General features: G+C 47.2%; 1 protein-coding gene across 2 annotated transcripts in view; it reads left to right on the top strand.

The window, feature by feature from the left end:
* TIA1 (TIA1 cytotoxic granule associated RNA binding protein) overlaps positions 1 to 21,587 on the top strand; it is a 309,231-nt gene that overhangs the window by 227,734 nt on the left and 59,910 nt on the right. Inside the window, exon 12 of one of the 2 annotated variants that reach the window (XM_069214209.1) lies at positions 335 to 477. In XM_069214209.1, coding sequence (XP_069070310.1) covers positions 335 to 477 — 143 coding nt within the window. The remainder of the gene's footprint in view (positions 1 to 334; positions 478 to 21,587) is intronic. The other variant, XM_069214210.1, reaches the window with a different exon arrangement.

The following is a 21,587-nucleotide window of genomic DNA, read 5'->3' on the forward strand; positions in this document are numbered from 1 at the left end:
TTAATGGGCATGTACTGCTTTAAAACACATGAGATTGTAAAGCATAAATTTAGCTTTAATGCTTTACAAATGTTGTGGTGAGAGGTAAAATGGAATCACATGGTATGTAATTTGTAAGAGGTGAGCTATTGGTCAAATTTCTCATGAGTCATCTACATACTGTCACCATCCCAAAAAATGTGTGTAATTGCATGCTTTTATGAGACAGTCTATAGCAGAAAATGTGTTACAGGTTAATAATGTTTTCTATTACGCTTCATTCTAGATTGGAATAATGTGTGTGAATAATGTGGTGTTCTTTAAAGTAACTTTATGTGCACATGTTTTTATCCAGCAGAGTCAAATTGGCTATCCACAAGCCTACGGCCAGTGGGGACAGTGGTATGGAAACGCTCAACAGATTGGTCAGTACATGCCTAATGGCTGGCAGGTGCCTGCCTACGGAATGTATGGACAAGCGTATCAGCAGCAGTTTAGGTAGGCACTATCTCAAACCCTTTTTTACAGAGTAAATTGCCAAGGCAATTGTTTATTTGTAAATCTTACAACCCTTTGGTCTTTTCCTAGGAACAGTAGGATGTCTTTTGCGTGATTACTTGACAAATGTTTTAATAGGTTGACTCGCACTTTTATCCTGCATAATGTCATATGGAAGAAAAGGGAAGCCAAGGTTTCCTATCTAGGTGTAACTAAACAACCATCTGCGTGCACCAAACTTAGTTTTTGCTTGCCTTCCTTCATAACTGATGAGGAGAAAATAAGACTTTTGTAAATGACTCATGTGCAAGAAACCCTTCATGACAGGCCAACTTCATCCCTGTGTGTTGTGAACGGTCCCATCCCTATGCTTTAATCTGATCAGGACACTGAGATCCTTCTCCGGACACCCCACCTTACTATGGGCATTTGTGCTTTTACTCCTTTGCTGTTCATTGGTTACTTTGATGTCCCGTAATAGTGCAATATTTTCTAAAGGATACTTCTAACCATAGATTGCTCACCTTGTGAATACCCACATATGTTTTTTTTCTTTTTTTTCCCTTTGCAATTCCCTCTCATGTTGGTAGGTGGCATCATATGACCCTGCGTCTAGTTGGTCCTTCACCGGTAGTGATATTGCAGTTCCTACAGATTTGTTCCAGAGTGCAAGGCTCATGGTTCCTCCAGAATTGACAAGTTTCAAACTGTGTAAGCTCATGCAGGATGGCCAGGATGCAGCAGTACTACCATTAGGATTTGTAGGTTGACGACTGTCTGGGTAGGGCAGGTGTTATCAGCCTGTTGCTTTGACTCCACACTTGGATGTGGTCAGCTGGATTTTTGTGCAACATACAACAGTCATTTACGGTCATGTCATTGGATGGCACGCATCCCTTTGTGGATAAGACTGACCGCTCTGGAGCACCTTAAGGAAAGCAAGTAAGCAATGCACTCCATGGTATTACACCACCTGTACTACAGTTTCCACTAACAATTTCAAAAGTGAAAGTGGATTTCAGGAAAAGCAAAGTCGGGTATTGCCTCCATATATATAGCAGCATGCCTTGCAAGACTTTCTAAGCAGAGGGTTCCAGCCATCAGTGCCCATGACCCCTATTTAAGCAAACAGCCCAAACCCCTGCCTCTTCTCCCATAGTTACTGGAAAACCACTTTAATTTATCCTCAGTGGCTCGCAATCACTCAGTGGGAGTTCGTATCACCTTTTACATCCACAAATGAAGGATCAACACATCAGATCAATGGGTGTTCCTAATTGTTTGGAAATGGGTACTCCGTCCTCTTTCTGACCGACCCTCCCAACATGTCTTCCGCATTGTAGTGCCTCCCAGAGAACCTCCTGCCCACTCTACGAGGAGAAGTTCTCTTGGCCAAAGGGGCTTTGAGAGGATACTGGCATCCGAAGTCTGGACTGGTTGCAATTCCCTTTACCCTTTTCATGTTAAAGGATTATGTAGGCCTCATCCCTATCCTCTCTTAGCCCTCAATATTTTCCTCCAGAAGAACAAGTTCTGAAAACTCAACCATCCAAGGTTTGAGCTGCCCTGTAAACTAGAGACTTGATGTTGGCATTGTATCTGTAGGATGTGGATTTTCACATTCTTGTCTTGCAGTCCTGCCGGCGCTACCTGCAGCTTGGGATAGGCCACAACCACTTTAAGTCCTCAGTACTCCCATTTGGCCTTACCAGTACATCTGGCATTCACAAAAGATAAGTGGTTGCTGTCCTCCTGCAGAGGTTTAGATTACCAGTCTTTCAATACCTCAACGACTAGCTGCTGTAGATGGGCTTTCAAACAGTCAAAGCCTCCAGATCGCCAACCTGTTTACATCATGAGGTTTTTTTCTGTCAAACTAAAGTCGCACTGAACTTCTCTTCATTTGAGCTATGCTGGGCACATTGCTCTTCCAGGCCTTCCCTTGGTCTCAACCAGACAAGACATTGACTGTGATCCCTATGTTTCAACCCTTGACCTGGATCTCAGTGAGAGTGGTTTGTGTCTTCTTGGACTTGGGCATCTGCTTGTGGACCACACCAAGTGGCATACATCGGCTCTACAGTTGGATCTGAAGTCCTAGTGGGCTCAGCACCATGGAACCTTTCAGATTCCATCCAGGTGTCGGAGGCGGCTGTGAAATTTGCAGTACTATCTGCTAGACTACAGTTAGCCCAGTGGCAACCTGTAAGGAAATGCCTCCTTGGCATGGTTACCCCCTGACTTTTTGCCTTTGCTGATGCTATGTTTTGAATTGAAAGTGTGCTGAGGCCTGCTAACCAGGCCCCAGCACCAGTGTTCTTTCCCTAACCTGTACTTTTGATTCCACAATTGGCACACCCTGGCATCCAGATAAGTCCCTTGTAACTGGTACCTCTGGTACCAAGGGCCCTGATGCCAGGGAAGGTCTCTAAGGGCTGCAGCATGTATTATGCCACCCTAGAGACCCCTCACTCAGCACAGACACACTGCTTACCAGCTTGTGTGTGCTAGTGAGAACAAAATGAGTAAGTCGACATGGCACTCCCCTCAGGGTGCCATGCCAGCCTCTCACTGCCTATGCAGTATAGGTAAGACACCCCTCTAGCAGGCCTTACAGCCCTAAGGCAGGGTGCACTATACCTTAGGTGAAGGTACCAGTGCATGAGCACTGTGCCCCTACAGTGTCTAAGCAATACCTTAGACATTGTAAGTGCAGGGTAGCCATAAGAGTATATGGTCTGGGAGTCTGTTTTACACGAACTCCACAGCACCATAATGGCTACACTGAAAACTGGGAAGTTTGGTATCAAACTTCTCAGCACAATAAATGCACACTGATGCCAGTGTACATTTTATTGTAAAATACACCACAGAGGGCACCTTAGAGGTGCCCCCTGAAACTTAACCGACTATCTGTGTAGGCTGACTGGTTCCAGCAGCCTGCCACACTAGAGACATGTTGCTGGCCCCAAGGGGAGAGTGCCTTTGTCACTCTGAGGCCAGTAACAAAGCCTGCACTGGGTGGAGATGCTAACACCTCCCCCAGGCAGGAGCTGTAACACCTGGCGGTGAGCCTCAAAGGCTCACCCCTTTGTCACAGCACCGCAGGACACTCCAGCTAGTGGAGTTGCCCGCCCCCTCCGGCCCCGGCCCCCACTTTTGGCGGCAAGGCCGGAGAAAATAATGAGAATAACAAGGAGGAGTCACTGGCCAGTCGGGACAGCCCCTAAGGTGTCCTGAGCTGAGGTGACTCTAACTTTTAGAAATCCTCCATCTTGCAGATGGAGGATTCCCCCAATAGGATTAGGGATGTGACCCCCTCCCCTTGGGAGGAGGCACAAAGAGGGTGTACTCACCCTCAGGGCTAGTAGCCATTGGCTACTAACCCCCCAGACCTAAACACGCCCTTAAATTTAGTATTTAAGGGCCTTCCCTGAACCTAGAATTTAGATTCATGCAACTACAAGAAGGACTGCCGAGCTGACAAACCCCTGCAGAGGAAGAACAGAAGACACCAACTGCCTTGGCCCCAGACTTACCGGCCTGTCTCCTGCCTTCCAAAGAAACCTGCTCCAGCGACGCTTTCCAAGGGACCAGCGACCTCTGAATCCTCTGAGGACTGCCCTGCTTCGAAAAAGACAAACTCCTGAGGACAGCGGCACTGCTCCAAAAGAACTGCAACTTTGTTACAAGGAGCAGATTTAAAGACCCCTGCAACTCCCCGCAAGAAGCGTGAGACTTGCAACACTGCACCTGGCGACCCCGACTCGACTGGTGGAGAACAACCAACTCGGGGAGGACCCTCCGGCGACTCTACGACTGAGTAACCAAAGTTGTCCCCCCTGAGCCCCCACAGCGACGCCTGCAGAGGGAATCCCCAGGCTCCCCCTGACCGTGACTGCCTGAACTCCATTTCCCGACGGCTGGAAAAGACCCTGCACCCGCAGCCCCTAAAGAAACGGAACTTCTGTGCAGGAGTGACCCCCAGGAGGCCCTCTCCCTTGCCCAGGCGGTGGCTACCCCGAGGAGCCTCCCCCTTGCCTGCCTGCATCGCTGAAGAGACCCCTTGGTCTCCCATTGAAACCTGAAGGAAACCCGACGCGTGTTTGCACACTGCACCCGGCCGCCCCCGCGCTGCTGAGGGTGAAATTTCTGTGTGGGCTTGTGTCCCCCCCGGTGCCCTACAAAACCCCCCTGGTCTGCCCTCCGAAGACGTGGGTACTTACCTGCTGGCAGACTGGAACCGGGGCACCCCCCTCTCTCCATTATAGCCTATGTGTTTTGGGCACCTCTTTGACCTTCGCACCTGACCGGCCCTGAGCTGCTGGTGTGATAACTTTGGGGTTACTCTGAACCCCCAACGGTGGGCTACCTTGGACCAAAAACTGAGACCTGTAAGTGCCTTACTTACCTGTTGAAACTAACAATAACTTACCTCCCCCAGGAACTGTGAAAATTGCACTGTGTCCACTTTTAAAACAGCTTATTGTGTTTTATGTAAAAAGTATACATGCTAAAGTAATGATTCAAAGTTCCTAGAGTACTTACCTGCAATACCTTTCAAATGAGGTATTACATGTAGAATTTGAACCTGTGGTTCTTAAAATAAACTAAGAAGATATATTTTTCTATAACAAAACCTATTGGCCTGTGTAAGGAAATGCCTCCTTGGCATGGTTGCCCCCTGACTTTTTGCCTTTGCTGATGCTATGTTTACAATTGAAAGTGTGCTGAGGCCTGCTAACCAGGCCCCAGCACCAGTGTTCTTTCCCTAACCTGTACTTTTGTATCCACAATTGGCAGACCCTGGCATCCAGATAAGTCCCTTGTAACTGGTACTTCTAGTACCAAGGGCCCTGATGCCAAGGAAGGTCTCTAAGGGCTGCAGCATGTCTTATGCCACCCTGGAGACCTCTCACTCAGCACAGACACACTGCTTGCCAGCTTGTGTGTGCTAGTGAGGACAAAACGAGTAAGTCGACATGGCACTCCCCTCAGGGTGCCATGCCAGCCTCTCACTGCCTATGCAGTATAGGTAAGACACCCCTCTAGCAGGCCTTACAGCCCTAAGGCAGGGTGCACTATACCATAGGTGAGGGTACCAGTGCATGAGCATGGTACCCCTACAGTGTCTAAACAAAACCTTAGACATTGTAAGTGCAGGGTAGCCATAAGAGTATATGGTCTGGGAGTCTGTCAAACACGAACTCCACAGCACCATAATGGCTACACTGAAAACTGGGAAGTTTGGTATCAAACTTCTCAGCACAATAAATGCACACTGATGCCAGTGTACATTTTATTGTAAAACACACCCCAGAGGGCACCTTAGAGGTGCCCCCTGAAACTTAACCGACTGTCTGTGTAGGCTGACTAGTTCCAGCAGCCTGCCACACCAGAGACATGTTGCTGGCCCCATGGGGAGAGTGCCTTTGTCACTCTGAGGCCAGTAACAAAGCCTGCACTGGGTGGAGATGGTAACACCTCCCCCAGGCAGGAGATGTAACACCTGGCGGTGAGCCTCAAAGGCTCACCCCTTTGTCACAGCCCAGCAGGGCACTCCAGCTTAGTGGAGTTGCCCGCCCCCTCCGGCCACGGCCCCCACTTTTGGCGGCAAGGCTGGATGGAACAAAGAAAGCAACAAGGAGGAGTCACTGGCCAGTCAGGACAGCCCCTAAGGTGTCCTGAGCTGAAGTGACTCTAACTTTTAGAAATCCTCCATCTTGCAGATGGAGGATTCCCCCAATAGGGTTAGGATTGTGACCCCCTCCCCTTGGGAGGAGGCACAAAGAGGGTGTACCCACCCTCAGGGCTAGTAGCCATTGGCTACTAACCCCCCAGACCTAAACACGCCCTTAAATTTAGTATTTAAGGGCTACCCTGAACCCTAGAAAATTAGATTCCTGCAACTACAAGAAGGACTGCCTAGCTGAAAACCCCTGCAGAGGAAGACCAGAAGACGACTACTGCCTTGGCTCCAGAAACTCACCGGCCTGTCTCCTGCCTTCCAAAGATCCTGCTCCAGCGACGCCTTCCAAAGGGACCAGCGACCTCGACATCCTCTGAGGACTGCCCCTGTTTCGAAAAGACAAGACCCTCCCGAGGACAGCGGACCTGCTCCAAGAAAGGCTGCAACTTTGTTTCCAGCAGCCTTGAAAGAACCCTGCAAGCTCCCCGCAAGAAGCGTGAGACTTGCAACACTGCACCCGGCGACCCCGACTCGGCTGGTGGAGATCCAACACCTCAGGAGGGACCCCAGGACTACTCTGATACTGTGAGTACCAAAACCTGTCCCCCCTGAGCCCCCACAGCGCCGCCTGCAGAGGGAATCCCGAGGCTTCCCCTGACCGCGACTCTTTGAATCCAAAGTCCCGACGCCTGGGAGAGACCCTGCACCCGCAGCCCCCAGGACCTGAAGGACCGGACTTTCACTGGAGAAGTGACCCCCAGGAGTCCCTCTCCCTTGCCCAAGTGGAGGTTTCCCCGAGGAAGCCCCCCCTTACCTGCCTGCAGCGCTGAAGAGATCCGTTGATCTCTCATAGACTAACATTGCGAACCCGACGCTTGTTTCTACACTGCACCCGGCCGCCCCCGCGCTGCTGAGGGTGAAATTTCTGTGTGGGCTTGTGTCCCCCCCGGTGCCCTTCAAAACCCCCCTGGTCTGCCCTCCGAAGACGCGGGTACTTACCTGCAAGCAGACCGGAACCGGGGCACCCCCTTCTCTCCATTCTAGCCTATGTGTTTTGGGCACCTCTTTGACCTCTGCACCTGACCGGCCCTGAGCTGCTGGTGTGGTGACTTTGGGGTTGCTCTGAACCCCCAACGGTGGGCTACCTTGGACCAAGAACTGAACCCTGTAAGTGTCTTACTTACCTGGTAAAACTAACAAAAACTTACCTCCCCCAGGAACTGTGAAAATTGCACTGTGTCCACTTTTGAAATAGCTATTTGTGAATAACTTGAAAAGTATACATGCAATTGAAATGATTCAAAGTTCCTAATGTACTTACCTGCAATACCTTTCAAACAAGATATTACATGTTAAATTTGAACCTGTGGTTCTTAAAATAAACTAAGAAAAGATATTTTTCTATAACAAAACCTATTGGCTGGATTTGTCTCTGAGTGTGTGTACCTCATTTATTGTCTATGTGTATGCACAACAAATGCTTAACACTACTCCTTGGATAAGCCTACTGCTCGACCACACTACCACAAAATAGAGCATTAGTATTATCTATTTTTACCACTATTTTACCTCTAAGGGGAACCCTTGGACTCTGTGCATGCTATTCCTTACTTTGAAATAGCACATACAGAGCCAACTTCCTACAAAATGCTTAACACTACTCCTTTGATAAGCCTACTGCTCGACCACACTACCACAAAATAGAGCATTAGTATTATCTCTTTTTGCCACTATCTTACCTCTAAGGGGAACCCTTGGACTCTGTGCATACTATTCCTTACTTTGAAATAGTGCATACAGAGCCAACTTCCTACACCCTCTGTCAGACAATAGCCCGGAGTGCTATCCGTCTAAACCCTCTCCACCTGAAGATAGCACTTCCTACACACAGGTTTTGGCTAGGGCTGCAGCTTTCCACAATGTAAGCATGCACACCGATTCACTAGAGGATGACTTTTTTAATACGTTGTCCTCAACACATACCTCTTACCAAAGTCTACCCATGCTCCCAGATATGCTTAAACATGCCCAACAGATTTTTCAGGAGCCGGTTAAAGGAAGGGCCATAACACCCAGGGTAGAAAAGAAATATAAACCACCACATTCTGACCCGGTATTTATCACTCAACAGCTGCCCCCAGATTTGGTAGTGGTCAGTGCGGCAAGGAAGAGGGCCAAGTCGCAGTCATCTGGAGATGCACCCCTCCAGATAAAGAGTAAAAAGTTTGATGCAACAGGAAATAGGGTAGCGTCCCAAGCAGCCAATCAGTGGCGCATCGCGAACTCTCAGGCCCTCCTCGCAAGATATGACAGAGCTCATTGGGATGAGAGAAGCAACATAATTCAACATCTCCCCAAAGAATACCAAAAAAGAGCTCAGCAGGTAGTAGAGGTGGGTCAGGCAATAACGAATGACCAGATAAGTTCTGCATTGGATTCAGCTGACACTGCTGCAAGAACAATAAACACTGCAGTTACAATTAGACGCCATGCATGGCTTAGATCATCATGTTTTAAACCAGAGATTCAGCAGGCGGTCCTCAACATGCCATTCAACCAGCAACAGCTATTTGGCACACAAGTGGACACAGCCATAGACTAAATGAAAAAGGATACTGATACAACCAAAGCGATGGGAGCGCTTTACTCATCCTAATACAGAGGGACATTTAGGAAGCCGCAGTATAGGGGGGGGTTTCAGGCCACAGCCATCAGAACCATCCACCTCACTGATACTGTGATTAGTATGAGGGCTTTGTCTAAGAGGGGGGTTTCTAGGGTCCTTCAGAGGGCAATTTCCCAAATCCAGGGGAAAATTCCATTCTACAAAGCAAGCCACTAACAACAAGCAGTGACTGCCATCACCTTCCCCCAACACACATCCCCTGTGGGAGGAAGACTGGAAAGGTTCCACAATCAATGGTCAAACATAACGGACACATGAGTACTATCAATTATCCAACATGGTTACTGCATAGAATTTACACATTTCGCTCCAGATATTCCCCCAAAAGCGCACAAACTATTGCGCAACATCTAACAATGTTACAGAGGTGCAAGCACTATTAACAAAACAAGCCATAGAACTGGGGTCTATTCCCTGTACTTCCTTATTCCCAAAAAGGACAAAACACTAAGGCCAATATTAGATCTCAGGACTCTCAACCTATAAATTCAATCAGAACACTTTCACATGGTGACACTACAAGATGTAGTCCCATTACTGAAACAGGGAGAATACATGTCAACACTGGATTTAAAAGATGTGTATTTTCACATACCCATCCATCTCACAGAAAATACCTCAGGTTTGTTATATAAGGAAAACATTACCAATTCAAGGTATTACCCTTCGGGATAACAGCCCCCAGAGTATTTAAAAAATGCTTTGCCGTAGTAGCAGCATACATAAGTAGACAACACGTGCATGTATTCCCATATCTCGACGATTGGCCAATGAAGGCCAACACTCAAGAACAGTGTCAACATCACACACGTTATGTAATAGATACCCTACACACTGTGTCAAAAATCACACTTGCAACCGTCCCAAATTCAGCAGTACTTGGGAGCTACACTCAAAAAGCGATTGCAAGTCCAAGACCACAAAGGGTGTGCAATCATTCCACACCATGGTGCCAAAAATACAACCAAATGAGCATTACACAGTCAGATTTGTGATGCAACTCCTAGGCATGATGGCATCATGCATCTCAATTGTCCCAAATGCATGGTTACACATGCAGCCCTTACAGGAGTGCCTTGCAAAACAATGGTCGCAGGCACAGGGTCATCTCAAAGATCTAGTGTTGATAGACCGCCAAACACACTATTTGCTTCAGTGGTGTAATCCACAAATTTAAACAAAGTGGGGCCTTTTCAAGACCCTGTGCCTCACGCCATTCTCAAAACAGATGCATCAGTGATTGGGTGGGGAGCACACCTCAACAATCACAGTATACAAGGACAGTGGGACAGCGAGCAAAAACAGCTACACATAAATCACTTAGAGCTGCTAGCAGTCTTTCTAGCACTAAAAGCTTTTCAACCTCTTCTGGCTCACAAACACATTCTTGTCAAAACAGACAATGACAACGATGTACTACTTAAACAGGGGGGAACACACATTGCAACTTTGCCTCCTAGCACAAAAAATTTGGCATTGGGCAATTCACAAGATTTGCCTAATAGCTCAGTACATCCCAGTGATTCACAATCAATTAGCAGACAATCTCAGTCGGGATCACCGGCAAACTCACGAGTGAGAAATACATCTCCAGGTACTACAAAGACACTTTCGCCAGTGGGGGACACCAGACATAGATCTGTTCGCCACAAACCAAAATGCCAAAACTTCGCGTCCAGGTACCCGCACCCTCAGTCCAAGGGCAATGCTCTATGGATCAACTGGTCAGGGATATTTGCTTACGCTTTTCCCCCTCTCCCACTCATTCCATTTCTAGTCCACAAACTGCGTCAAAACAAACTCAAACTAATATTTATAGCACCAACGTGGGCACGCCAACCATGGTACCCCACACTGTTGGACCTCAGTAGTTCCTCACGTCAAGCTTCCAAAAAGACCAGATCTGTTAACGCAACACAAACAGCAGATCAGACACTCTAATCCAGCAATGCTCAATTTAGCAATCTGGCTCATGAAATCTTAGTTTGGCTATCTAAATCTTCCAAACGAGTGTATGGAAGTCATTTAAAAAGGAAAGAAAACCTACCACCAGGCATTGTTAGCTAACAAATGGAAAAGATTTGTCTTCTACTGCCAAGCAAAACACATCACACCGTTGGATGCGTCCATACAAAACTTCATAGGATACTTAGTACTCCTACAAAAAAGCTAATCTAGCCTTTTCATCCATCAAAATACACCTCACCGCAATTTCGGCTTATTTGCAAATTAAACACAAAATCCCTATTTCGGATACCAGTCATGAAAGCCTTCATGGAAGGACTAAAACGAATCCTACCTCCAAGAACTCCACCAGTACCCTCATGGAATCTTAATATTGTACTTAAACGACTCATGGGTCCACCTTTTGAAGCCATGCATTCTTGTCAGAGCCAATTCTTAACTTGGAAAGTGGCATTTCTAGTAGCAATCACTTCATTATGAAGAGTTAGTGAAATACAGGCTTTCACTATTGAAGAACCCTTTATACAAGTACACAAACATAGTTGCTCTTCGCACAAATCCAAAATTTCTACCCAAAGTCATCTCACTGTTTCATTTAAAACCAAACAGTGGAACTCCCAGTCTTCTTCCCACAGCCAGACTCAGTGGCAGAAAGAGCACTGCATACATTAGATATAAAAAGAGCTCTAATGTATTATATCGACAGAACAAAAGCATTTAGTAAAACTAAATTGTTCGTTGCATTCCAGAAACCCCATACTGTTAACCCTATATCCAAACAAGGCGTAGCCAGATGGATAGTGAAATGTATACAAACTTGTTACTTGAAAGCTGAAAGACAACTACTCATTACACCTAAGGCACACTCCACTAGAAAGAAAGGAGCTACAATGGGCTTTCTAGGAAACATACCAATGACAGAAATTTGTAAGGCAGCCACTTGGTCCACACCTCATACTTTTACCAAACATTACTGTGTAGATGTGTTAGCAACACAGCAAGCCACAGTAGGACAGGCTGTACTAAGAACATTATTTCAAACAGCTTCAACTCCTACAGCCTGACCACCACTTTGGGGAGGGTTACTGCTTTGTAGTCTATGCACAGCATGTGTATCTGCAGCTACACATGCCACTGAACGGAAAATGTCAACTTACCCAGTGTACATCTGTTCGTGGCATGTTCCGCTGCAGATTCACATGCGCCGTCCCACCTCCCCGGGAGCCTGTAGCCGTTTAAGTTGCAATTTGAAATTGTACATATGTAAATAAACATTCCTCTACCTCAACTTGTAAATATAGCTCTATCCCATTGCGTGGACATCTTCACTATTCTCACTCTATTACTCCTACCTTACCCTCTGCGGGAAAACAATCTAAGATGGAGTCGATGCCCATGCGCAATGGAGCGGAAAGGGAGGAGTCACTCGGTCCTGAGACTCCAAAGACTTCTTCGAAGAAAAACAACTTGTAACACTCCAAGCCCAACACTAGATGGCAGGAACAGTGCACAGCATGTGAATCTACAGCGGAACATGCCACGAACAGATGTACACTTGGTAAGTGACATTTTCCATATATATATATATATATATATATATATATATATATATATATATATATATATATATATATTCGATGGCATGTGTAGCTGCAGATTCACATGCTGTGCACATCCCGCCATCTGGTGTTGGGCTCGGAGTGTTACAAGTTGTTTTTCTTCGAAGAAGTCTTTTCGAGTCACGAGACCGAGGGACTCCTCCCATTTCGACTCCATTGCGCATGGGCGTCGACTCCATCTTAGATTATTTTTCCGCCATCGGGTTCGGACGTGTTCCTTTTCGCTCCGTGTTTCGGGTCGGAAAGTTAGTTAGAATCTCAGAAAAAACGTCGGTATTGTTTGCGTTCGGTATCGGGTTAGTTATAACAGATCGACACCGAATTTTGAAGAGCTCCGGTGGCCCTTCGGGGTTTTTTCGATCCCCCGTCGGGGCCTGGTCGGCCCGGCCACATGCGACTTCAAGGCTGATTGAACGGACCCCATTCCGCTTCTGTCCAAAATGCCATAACAAGTATCCGTATACGGATCAGCATCTGGTCTGTAACTTGTGCTTGTCCCCAGAGCACAAGAAAGATACTTGTGAGGCCTGTCGAGCGTTTCGGTCCAGAAAGACGTTAAGAGACCGAAGAGCCAGAAGACTGCAGATGGCGTCGACGCCGACAGAACAAGAGCTTTTCGAGGAGGAAGAGGAAGCTTTCTCTATCCAAGAGTCGGACTCGGAAGAGCTCGAGGCTGAAGAAATGCCAAACGGTGAGTAAGACGTTGAAACATAAGACTCACGAGAAGTCAACAAAAGCCCAGGGGACAAATTCGGCACCGAGAAACCACCACGCCGAAAATTACAAAGGTTTCTTCTGAGCCTAAAAAGACCTCCGAAAAAGGTTCGGTTCCGAAACATCCAGCCTCTGAGCCGAAAACAGGTTCCTATACCGAGGAACAAGGATTGTCCTCCCAAATGCAAAAACATAGATTTGAAGAGGAACTTCAAGCTGTAGAGCCAGACTATACTCAAAGGAGGCTCCACATTCATCAAGACACAGGGAAGATAACCACTCTTCCCCCAATTAAAATAAAAAGAAAACTTGCCTTTAAAAAAAAGGACAAGGAGCCACAGGCAAAGGTGGCAAAGAAAACAACTCCACAACCGTCTCCACCACCATCAGTGCACACATCACCAGTAGCAACTCCTCCACTGATGCACTCCCGACTCATACTGCCATGAGTCAAGATGATCCCGATGCATGGGACCTTTACGATGCTCCAGTATCGGACAACAGCCCAGACTCGTACCCTGCCAGGCCGTCCCCTCCTGAGGATAGTACATCTTACACACAGGTGATCGCAAGGACAGCTGCTTTCCATAACGTCACCTTGCATTCCGAACCAATTGAGGATGACTTTTTGTTTAACACGCTATCCTCCACTCATAGCCAATACCAAAGACTACCTATGCTCCCAGGAATGCTAAAGCATTCAAAACACATCTTTCAGGATCCTGTTAAAGGCCGAGCCATTTCTCCAAGGGTGGAGAAAAAGTACAAGCCACCGCCAACAGATCCTGTTTATATTACAACCCAGTTAACACCGGACTCAGTAGTTGTCGGGGCAGCTCATAAGAGAGCGAACTCTCATACCTCGGGGGACGCACCACCTCCAGACAGAGAGTCGCAAATTTGATGCTGCGGGCAAAAGGGTTGCAGCACAAGCAGCAAACCAATGGCGCATTGCCAATTCACAAGCACTTTTGGCAAGATATGATAGAGCTCACTGGGATGAGATGCAACATTTGATAGAACACTTACCCAAGGAGTTCCAAAAAAGAGCACAACAAGTGGTGGAAGAAGGACAAAGTATCCCTAATAATCAGATACAGTCTTCAATGGATGCAGCAGATACGGCTGCAAGGACAGTAAATACTGCAATAACAATAAGAAGGCACGCATGGCTGCGCACGTCAGGTTTCAAGCCGGAAATTCAACAAGCCGTGCTAAATATGCCATTTAATGAACAGCAGTTGTTTGGGCCGGAAGTCGACACTGCTATTGATAAACTCAAGAAAGACACTGATACAGCAAAAGCCATGGGCGCACTCTACTCCCCGCAGAGCAGAGGCACATTTTGCAAAACACCTTTTAGGGGAGGGTTTCGAGGCCTACAGAAACCACAACATCACAAACAAGGCCCACTTACCAAAGCCAATATCAGCGGGGAAGTTTTCGGGGCAATATAGAGGGGGACAATTCCAAAAAAAAGAGGAAAATTCCAAAGCCCCAAAAGTCCTCAAAATAAGCCGTGACTTACAAGTCACACATCCCCATCACATAACACCTGTGGGGGGGAAGACTAAGCCAATTTTACAAACATTGGGAGGAGATAACAGATACTTGGGTACTAGCAATTATCCAGCATGGTTATTGCATAGAATTTCTCGAATTCCCTAAGTCCCACCGAAAACACACAGTATGTCAAAACAACATATAAATCTTCTAGGATTAGAAGTTCAAGCATTGCTCCAAAAAGAGGCAATAGAATTAGTACCAAAACAAGAACTAAACACAGGAGTTTACTCACTGTACTTTCTGATACCCAAAAAAGACAAAACTCTAAGACCTATACTAGATCTCAGAATATTAAATACATACATCAAATCAGACCACTTTCACATGGTTACATTACAAGAAGTAATCCCACTGCTCAAACAACAAGACTACATGACAACACTGGATCTAAAGGATGCATATTTCCATATACCAATACATCCTTCACACAGAGTATCTAAGGTTTGTATTCCAAGGGATACATTACCAATTCAAAGTGTTGCCATTCGGAATGACGACTGCGCCAAGAGTTTTTACAAAATGTCTAGCAGTAGTAGCTGCACATATCAGAAGGCAGCAAATACATGTGTTCCCGTACCTAGACGATTGGTTAATCAAAACCAACACGCAAATACAGTGTTCACAACACACAAATTATGTCATAGAAACCCTACACAAACTAGGTTTCTCAATCAATTACTCAGTCACACCTTCTGCCGTGTCAAACACAGCAATACCTAGGAGCAACAATCAACACAGTAGAAGGAATTGCCACTCCAAGTCCACAAAGAGTCCAAACATTCCACAATGTAATACAAGCCATGTATCCAAACCAAAAGATACAGGTCAAATTAGTAATGAAACTCCTAGGCATGATGTCCTCATGCATAGCCATTGTCCCAAACGCAAGGTTGCACATGCGGCCCTTACAACAGTGCCTAGCATCACAGTGGTCACAGGCACAGGGTGAACTTCTAGATCTGGTGTTGATAGACCGCCAAACATACATCTCGCTTCAATGGTGGAACAGTATAAATTTAAACCAAGGGCGGCCTTTTCAGTGCCACAATACGTAATAACGACAGATGCATCCATGACAGGGTGGGGAGCACACCTCAATCAGCACAGCATCCAAGGACAATGGGACATTCAGCAAAGACAGTTTCATATAAACCACTTAGAACTGTTAGCTGTGTTTCTAGTGCTCAAAGCATTTCAACCCATAATAACCCACAAATACACTTGTCAAAACAGACAACATGACAACAATGTATTACCTAAACAAACAGGGAGGAACACACTCGACACAGTTGTGTCTCCTAACACAAAAAATATGGCATTGGGCAATTCACAACCACATTCGCCTAATAGCACAATTTATTCCAGGGATTCAGAATCAGTTAGCAGACAATCTCTCTCGGGATCACCAACAGATCCACGAATGGGAAATTCACCCCCAAATACTGAACACTTACTTCAGAATGTGGGGAACGCCACAAATCGATCTATTTGCAACAAAAGAAAACTCAAAATGCCAAAACTTTGCATCCAGGTACCCACAACATCAGTCTCAGGGCAATGCACTATGGATGAACTGGTCAGGGATATTTGCGTACGCTTTTCCCCCTCTCCCACTTCTTCCATATCTAGTAAACAAATTGAGTCAAAACAAACTCAAACTCATACTAATAGCACCAACATGGGCAAGGCAACCTTGGTACACAACACTACTAGACCTATCAGTAGTACCTCATGTCAAACTGCCAAACAGACCAGATCTGTTAACACAAACAGATCAGACCTCCAAATCCAGCATCGCTGAATCTAGCAATTTGGCTCCTGAAATCCTAGAATTCTGGCACTTAGACCTCACACAGGAATGTATGGAGGTCATAAAACAAGCTAGAAAACCTACCACTAGATACTGCTATGCAAATAAGTGGAAAAGATTTGTTTATGTTCGATGGCATCTGTCGCTGTAGATACACATGGTCTGCATAGCTCGCCATCTGGTGTTGGGTCGGAGTGTTACAAGTTGTTTTTCTTCGAAGAAGTGTTTTCGAGTCACTGGACCGAGTGACTCCTCCTTCTGTGCTCATTGCGCATGGGCGTCGACTCCATCTTCGATTTGTTTTCTTTCCGCCATCGGGTTCGGACGTGTTCCTGTCGCTCCGAGTTTCGGAACGGAAAGATAGCTGAAAACGGAAGATTTTCGACGGTATCGTTGCGATCCGGTTCGAGATAAACACATACGACGACGCATTGAACATCGAAGCGATTCGGTGACCTTCGGGGTCGATTTCGGCACACCGTCGGGGCCTAGTCGGCCCGACCGCGTGGAGAACACCGCCGATGGAACGGACCCCGTTTCGATTCTGCCCTGAATGCCACAACAAATATCCTTATACGGACCAACACTCGGTCTGTAACCTGTGCCTGTCACCCGAGCACAGCGAAGAATCTTGTGAGGCCTGTCGGGCGTTCCGGTCCCGAAAAACTCTGCGCGACCGTCGAGCGAGAAGACTGCAGATGGCGTCCACGCCAAAGGAGCATCGACAGTGCGAGACAGAAGAGGAACAGGAGGAATCCTTTTCCATCCAGGATTCAGACTCCGACGAACTCGACAATACAAAAACTGTGAGTAAGACGTCGAGATCAGAAATTAAAAAAGGCAAAAAGGCCCAGGGGACGCCACTGCCAACCGGCCATGGCTCAACCCAAATTCACGGTGACCAACAATCGGCACCGAAAAAGGCCCATTCAGTGTCGAGATCGTCCGACTCCGGTCGAGACACCGGCACGCAGCCTCCTCGGGACCGAGAGAGTGCTAAAGAGAAGCATCGACACCGAGAGTTCGGTGTCGACACGGATCGACGCCGAGACAGTGGCGCCGAAGACCATAGAGGCCAAGATTTTTCGGCACAAAAGAAGAGGAAGGTGTAAGGAAATGCCTCCTTGGCATGGTTGCCCCCTGACTTTTTGCCTTTGCTGATGTTATGTTTACAATTGAAAGTGTGCTGAGGCCTGCTAACCAGGCCCCAGCACCAGTGTTCTTTCCCTAACCTGTACTTTTGTATCCACAATTGGCAGACCCTGGCATCCAGATAAGTCCCTTGTAACTGGTACTTCTAGTACCAAGGGCCCTGATGCCAAGGAAGGTCTCTAAGGGATGCAGCATGTCTTATGCCACCCTGGAGACCTCTCACTCAGCACAGACACACTGCTTGCCAGCTTGTGTGTGCTAGTGAGGACAAAACGAGTAAGTCGACATGGCACTCCCCTCAGGGTGCCATGCCAGCCTCTCACTGCCTATGCAGTATAGGTAAGACACCCCTCTAGCAGGCCTTACAGCCCTAAGGCAGGGTGCACTATACCATAGGTGAGGGTACCAGTGCATGAGCATGGTACCCCTACAGTGTCTAAACAAAACCTTAGACATTGTAAGTGCAGGGTAGCCATAAGAGTATATGGTCTGGGAGTCTGTCAAACACGAACTCCACAGCACCATAATGGCTACACTGAAAACTGGGAAGTTTGGTATCAAACTTCTCAGCACAATAAATGCACACTGATGCCAGTGTACATTTTATTGTAAAATACACCACAGAGGGCACCTTAGAGGTGCCCCCTGAAACTTAACCGACTGTCTGTGTAGGCTGACTAGTTCCAGCAGCCTGCCACACCAGAGACATGTTGCTGGCCCCATGGGGAGAGTGCCTTTGTCACTCTGAGGCCAGTAACAAAGCCTGCACTGGGTGGAGATGCTAACACCTCCCCCAGGCAGGAGCTGTGACACCTGGCGGTGAGCCTCAAAGGCTCACCCCTTTGTCACAGCCCAGCAGGGCACTCCAGCTTAGTGGAGTTGCCCGCCCCCTCCGGCCACGGCCCCCACTTTTGGCGGCAAGGCTGGAGGGAACAAAGAAAGCAACAAGGAGGAGTCACTGGCCAGTCAGGACAGCCCCTAAGGTGTCCTGAGCTGAGGTGACTCTGACTTTTAGAAATCCTCCATCTTGCAGATGGAGGATTCCCCCAATAGGGTTAGGATTGTGACCCCCTCCCCTTGGGAGGAGGCACAAAGAGGGTGTACCCACCCTCAGGGCTAGTAGCCATTGGCTACTAACCCCCCAGACCTAAACACGCCCTTAAATTTAGTATTTAAGGGCTACCCTGAACCCTAGAAAATTAGATTCCTGCAACTACAAGAAGAAGGACTGCCTAGCTGAAAACCCCTGCAGAGGAAGACCAGAAGACGACAACTGCCTTGGCTCCAGAAACTCACCGGCCTGTCTCCTGCCTTCCAAAGATCCTGCTCCAGCGACGCCTTCCGAAGGGACCAGCGACCTCGACATCCTCTGAGGACTGCCCCTGCTTCGAAAAGACAAGAAACTCCCGAGGACAGCGGACCTGCTCCAAGAAAAGCTGCAACTTTGTTTCCAGCAGCTTTAAAGAACCCTGCAAGCTCCCCGCAAGAAGCGTGAGACTTGCAACACTGCACCCGGCGACCCCGACTCGGCTGGTGGCGATCCAACACCTCAGGAGGGACCCCCGGACTACTCTAAGACTGTGAGTACCAAGACCTGTCCCCCTTGAGCCCCCACAGCGCCGCCTGCAGAGGGAATCCCGAGGCTTCCCCTGACCGCGACTCTTTGAACCTAAAGTCCCGACGCCTGGGAGAGACCCTGCACCCGCAGCCCCCAGGACCTGAAGGACCGGACTTTCACTGGAGAAGTGACCCCCAGGAGTCCCTCTCCCTTGCCCAAGTGGAGGTTTCCCCGAGGAACCCCCCCCTTGCCTGCCTGCAGCGCTGAAGAGATCCCGAGATCTCTCATAGACTAACATTGCGAACCCGACGCTTGTTTCTACACTGCACCCGGCCGCCCCCGCGCCGCTGAGGGTGAAATTTCTGTGTGGACTCGTGTCCCCCCCGGTGCCCTACAAAACCCCCCTGGTCTGCCCTCCGAAGACGCGGGTACTTACCTGCAAGCAGACCGGAACCGGGGCACCCCCTTCTCTCCATTCTAGCCTATGTGTTTTGGGCACCGCTTTGAACTCTGCACCTGACCGGCCCTGAGCTGCTGGTGTGGTGACTTTGGGGTTGCTCTGAACCCCCAACGGTGGGCTACCTTGGACCAAGAACTGAACCCTGTAAGTGTCTTACTTACCTGGTAAAACTAATCAAAACTTACCTCCCCTAGGAACTGTGAAAATTGCACTAAGTGTCCACTTTTAAAACAGCTATTTGTCAATAACTTGAAAAGTATACATGCGATTTTGATGATTTGAAGTTCCTAAAGTACTTACCTGCAATACCTTTCGAATGAGATATTACATGTAGAATTTGAACCTGTGGTTCTTAAAATAAACTAAGAAAAGATATTTTTCTATATAAAAACCTATTGGCTGGATTTGTCTCTGAGTGTGTGTACCTCATTTATTGTCTATGTGTATGTACAACAAATGCTTAACACTACTCCTTGGATAAGCCTACTGCTCGACCACACTACCACAAAATAGAGCATTAGTATTATGTATTTTTACCACTATTTTACCTCTAAGGGGAACCCTTGGACTCTGTGCATGCTATTCCTTACTTTGAAATAGCACATACAGAGCCAACTTCCTACATTGGTGGATCAGCGGTGGGGTACAAGACTTTGCATTTGCTGGACTACTCAGCCAATACCTGATCACACGACAAATTCCAAAATTGTCATTAGAAATTGATTTTTGCAATTTGAAAAGTTTTCTAAATTCTTAAAAGACCTGCTAGGGCCTTGTGTTAGATCCTGTTTAGCATTTCTTTTAGAGTTTAAAAGTTTGTAAAAGTTTGAATTAGATTCTAGAACCAGTTTTAGTTTCTTAAAAAGTATTCCAACTTTTAGAAGCATAATGTCTAGCACAGATGTGAATGTGGTGGAACTCGACACCACACCTTACCTCCATCTACAGATGAGAGAGCTAAGGTCACTCTGTAAACTAAAGAAAATAGCAATGGGCCCCAAACCTACCAAAGTACAGCTCCAGGAGCTTTTGGCAGAGTTTGAAAAGGCCAACCCCTCTGAGGATGGCAACTCAGAGGATGAAGATAGTGACTTGGAGGGAAATTCCCCCCCTCCAGTCCTACTTAGGGAGAGCAGGGCTTCTCAAGCCCTGACTCCACAAATAATAGTCAGAGATGCTGGTTCCCTCACAGGAGGGACCAACAACTCTGAAATCACTGAGGATAACTCCAGTGAAGAGGACATCCAGTTAGCCAGGATGGCCAAAAGATTGGCTTTGGAAAGACAGATCCTAGCCATAGAGAGGGAAAGACAAGAGATGGGCCTAGGACCCATCAATGGTGGCAGCAACATAAATAGGGTCAGAGATTCTCCTGACATGTTGAAAATCCCCAAAGGGATTGTAACTAAATATGAAGATGGTGATGACATCACCAAATGGTTCACAGCTTTTGAGAGGGCTTGTGTAACCAGAAAAGTGAACAGATCTCACTGGGGTGCTCTCCTTTGGGAAATGTTCACAGGAAAGTGTAGGGATAGACTCCTCACACTCTCTGGACAAGATGCAGAATCTTATGACCTCATGAAGGGTACCCTGATTGAGGGCTTTGGATTCTCCACTGAGGAGTACAGGATTAGGTTCAGGGGGGCTCAAAAATCCTCGAGCCAGACCTGGGTTGACTTTGTTGACTACTCAGTGAAAACACTAGATGGTTGGATTCAAGGCAGTGGTGTAAGTAATTATGATGGGCTGTACAATTTATTTGTGAAAGAACACCTGTTAAGTAATTGTTTCAATGATAAACTGCATCAGCATCTGGTAGACCTAGGACCAATTTCTCCCCAAGAATTGGGAAAGAAGGCGGACCATTGGGTCAAGACAAGGGTGTCCA

This window comes from Pleurodeles waltl, chromosome 11 (genome assembly GCF_031143425.1).
Source record: "Pleurodeles waltl isolate 20211129_DDA chromosome 11, aPleWal1.hap1.20221129, whole genome shotgun sequence".
NCBI lineage: Eukaryota > Metazoa > Chordata > Amphibia > Caudata > Salamandridae > Pleurodeles > Pleurodeles waltl.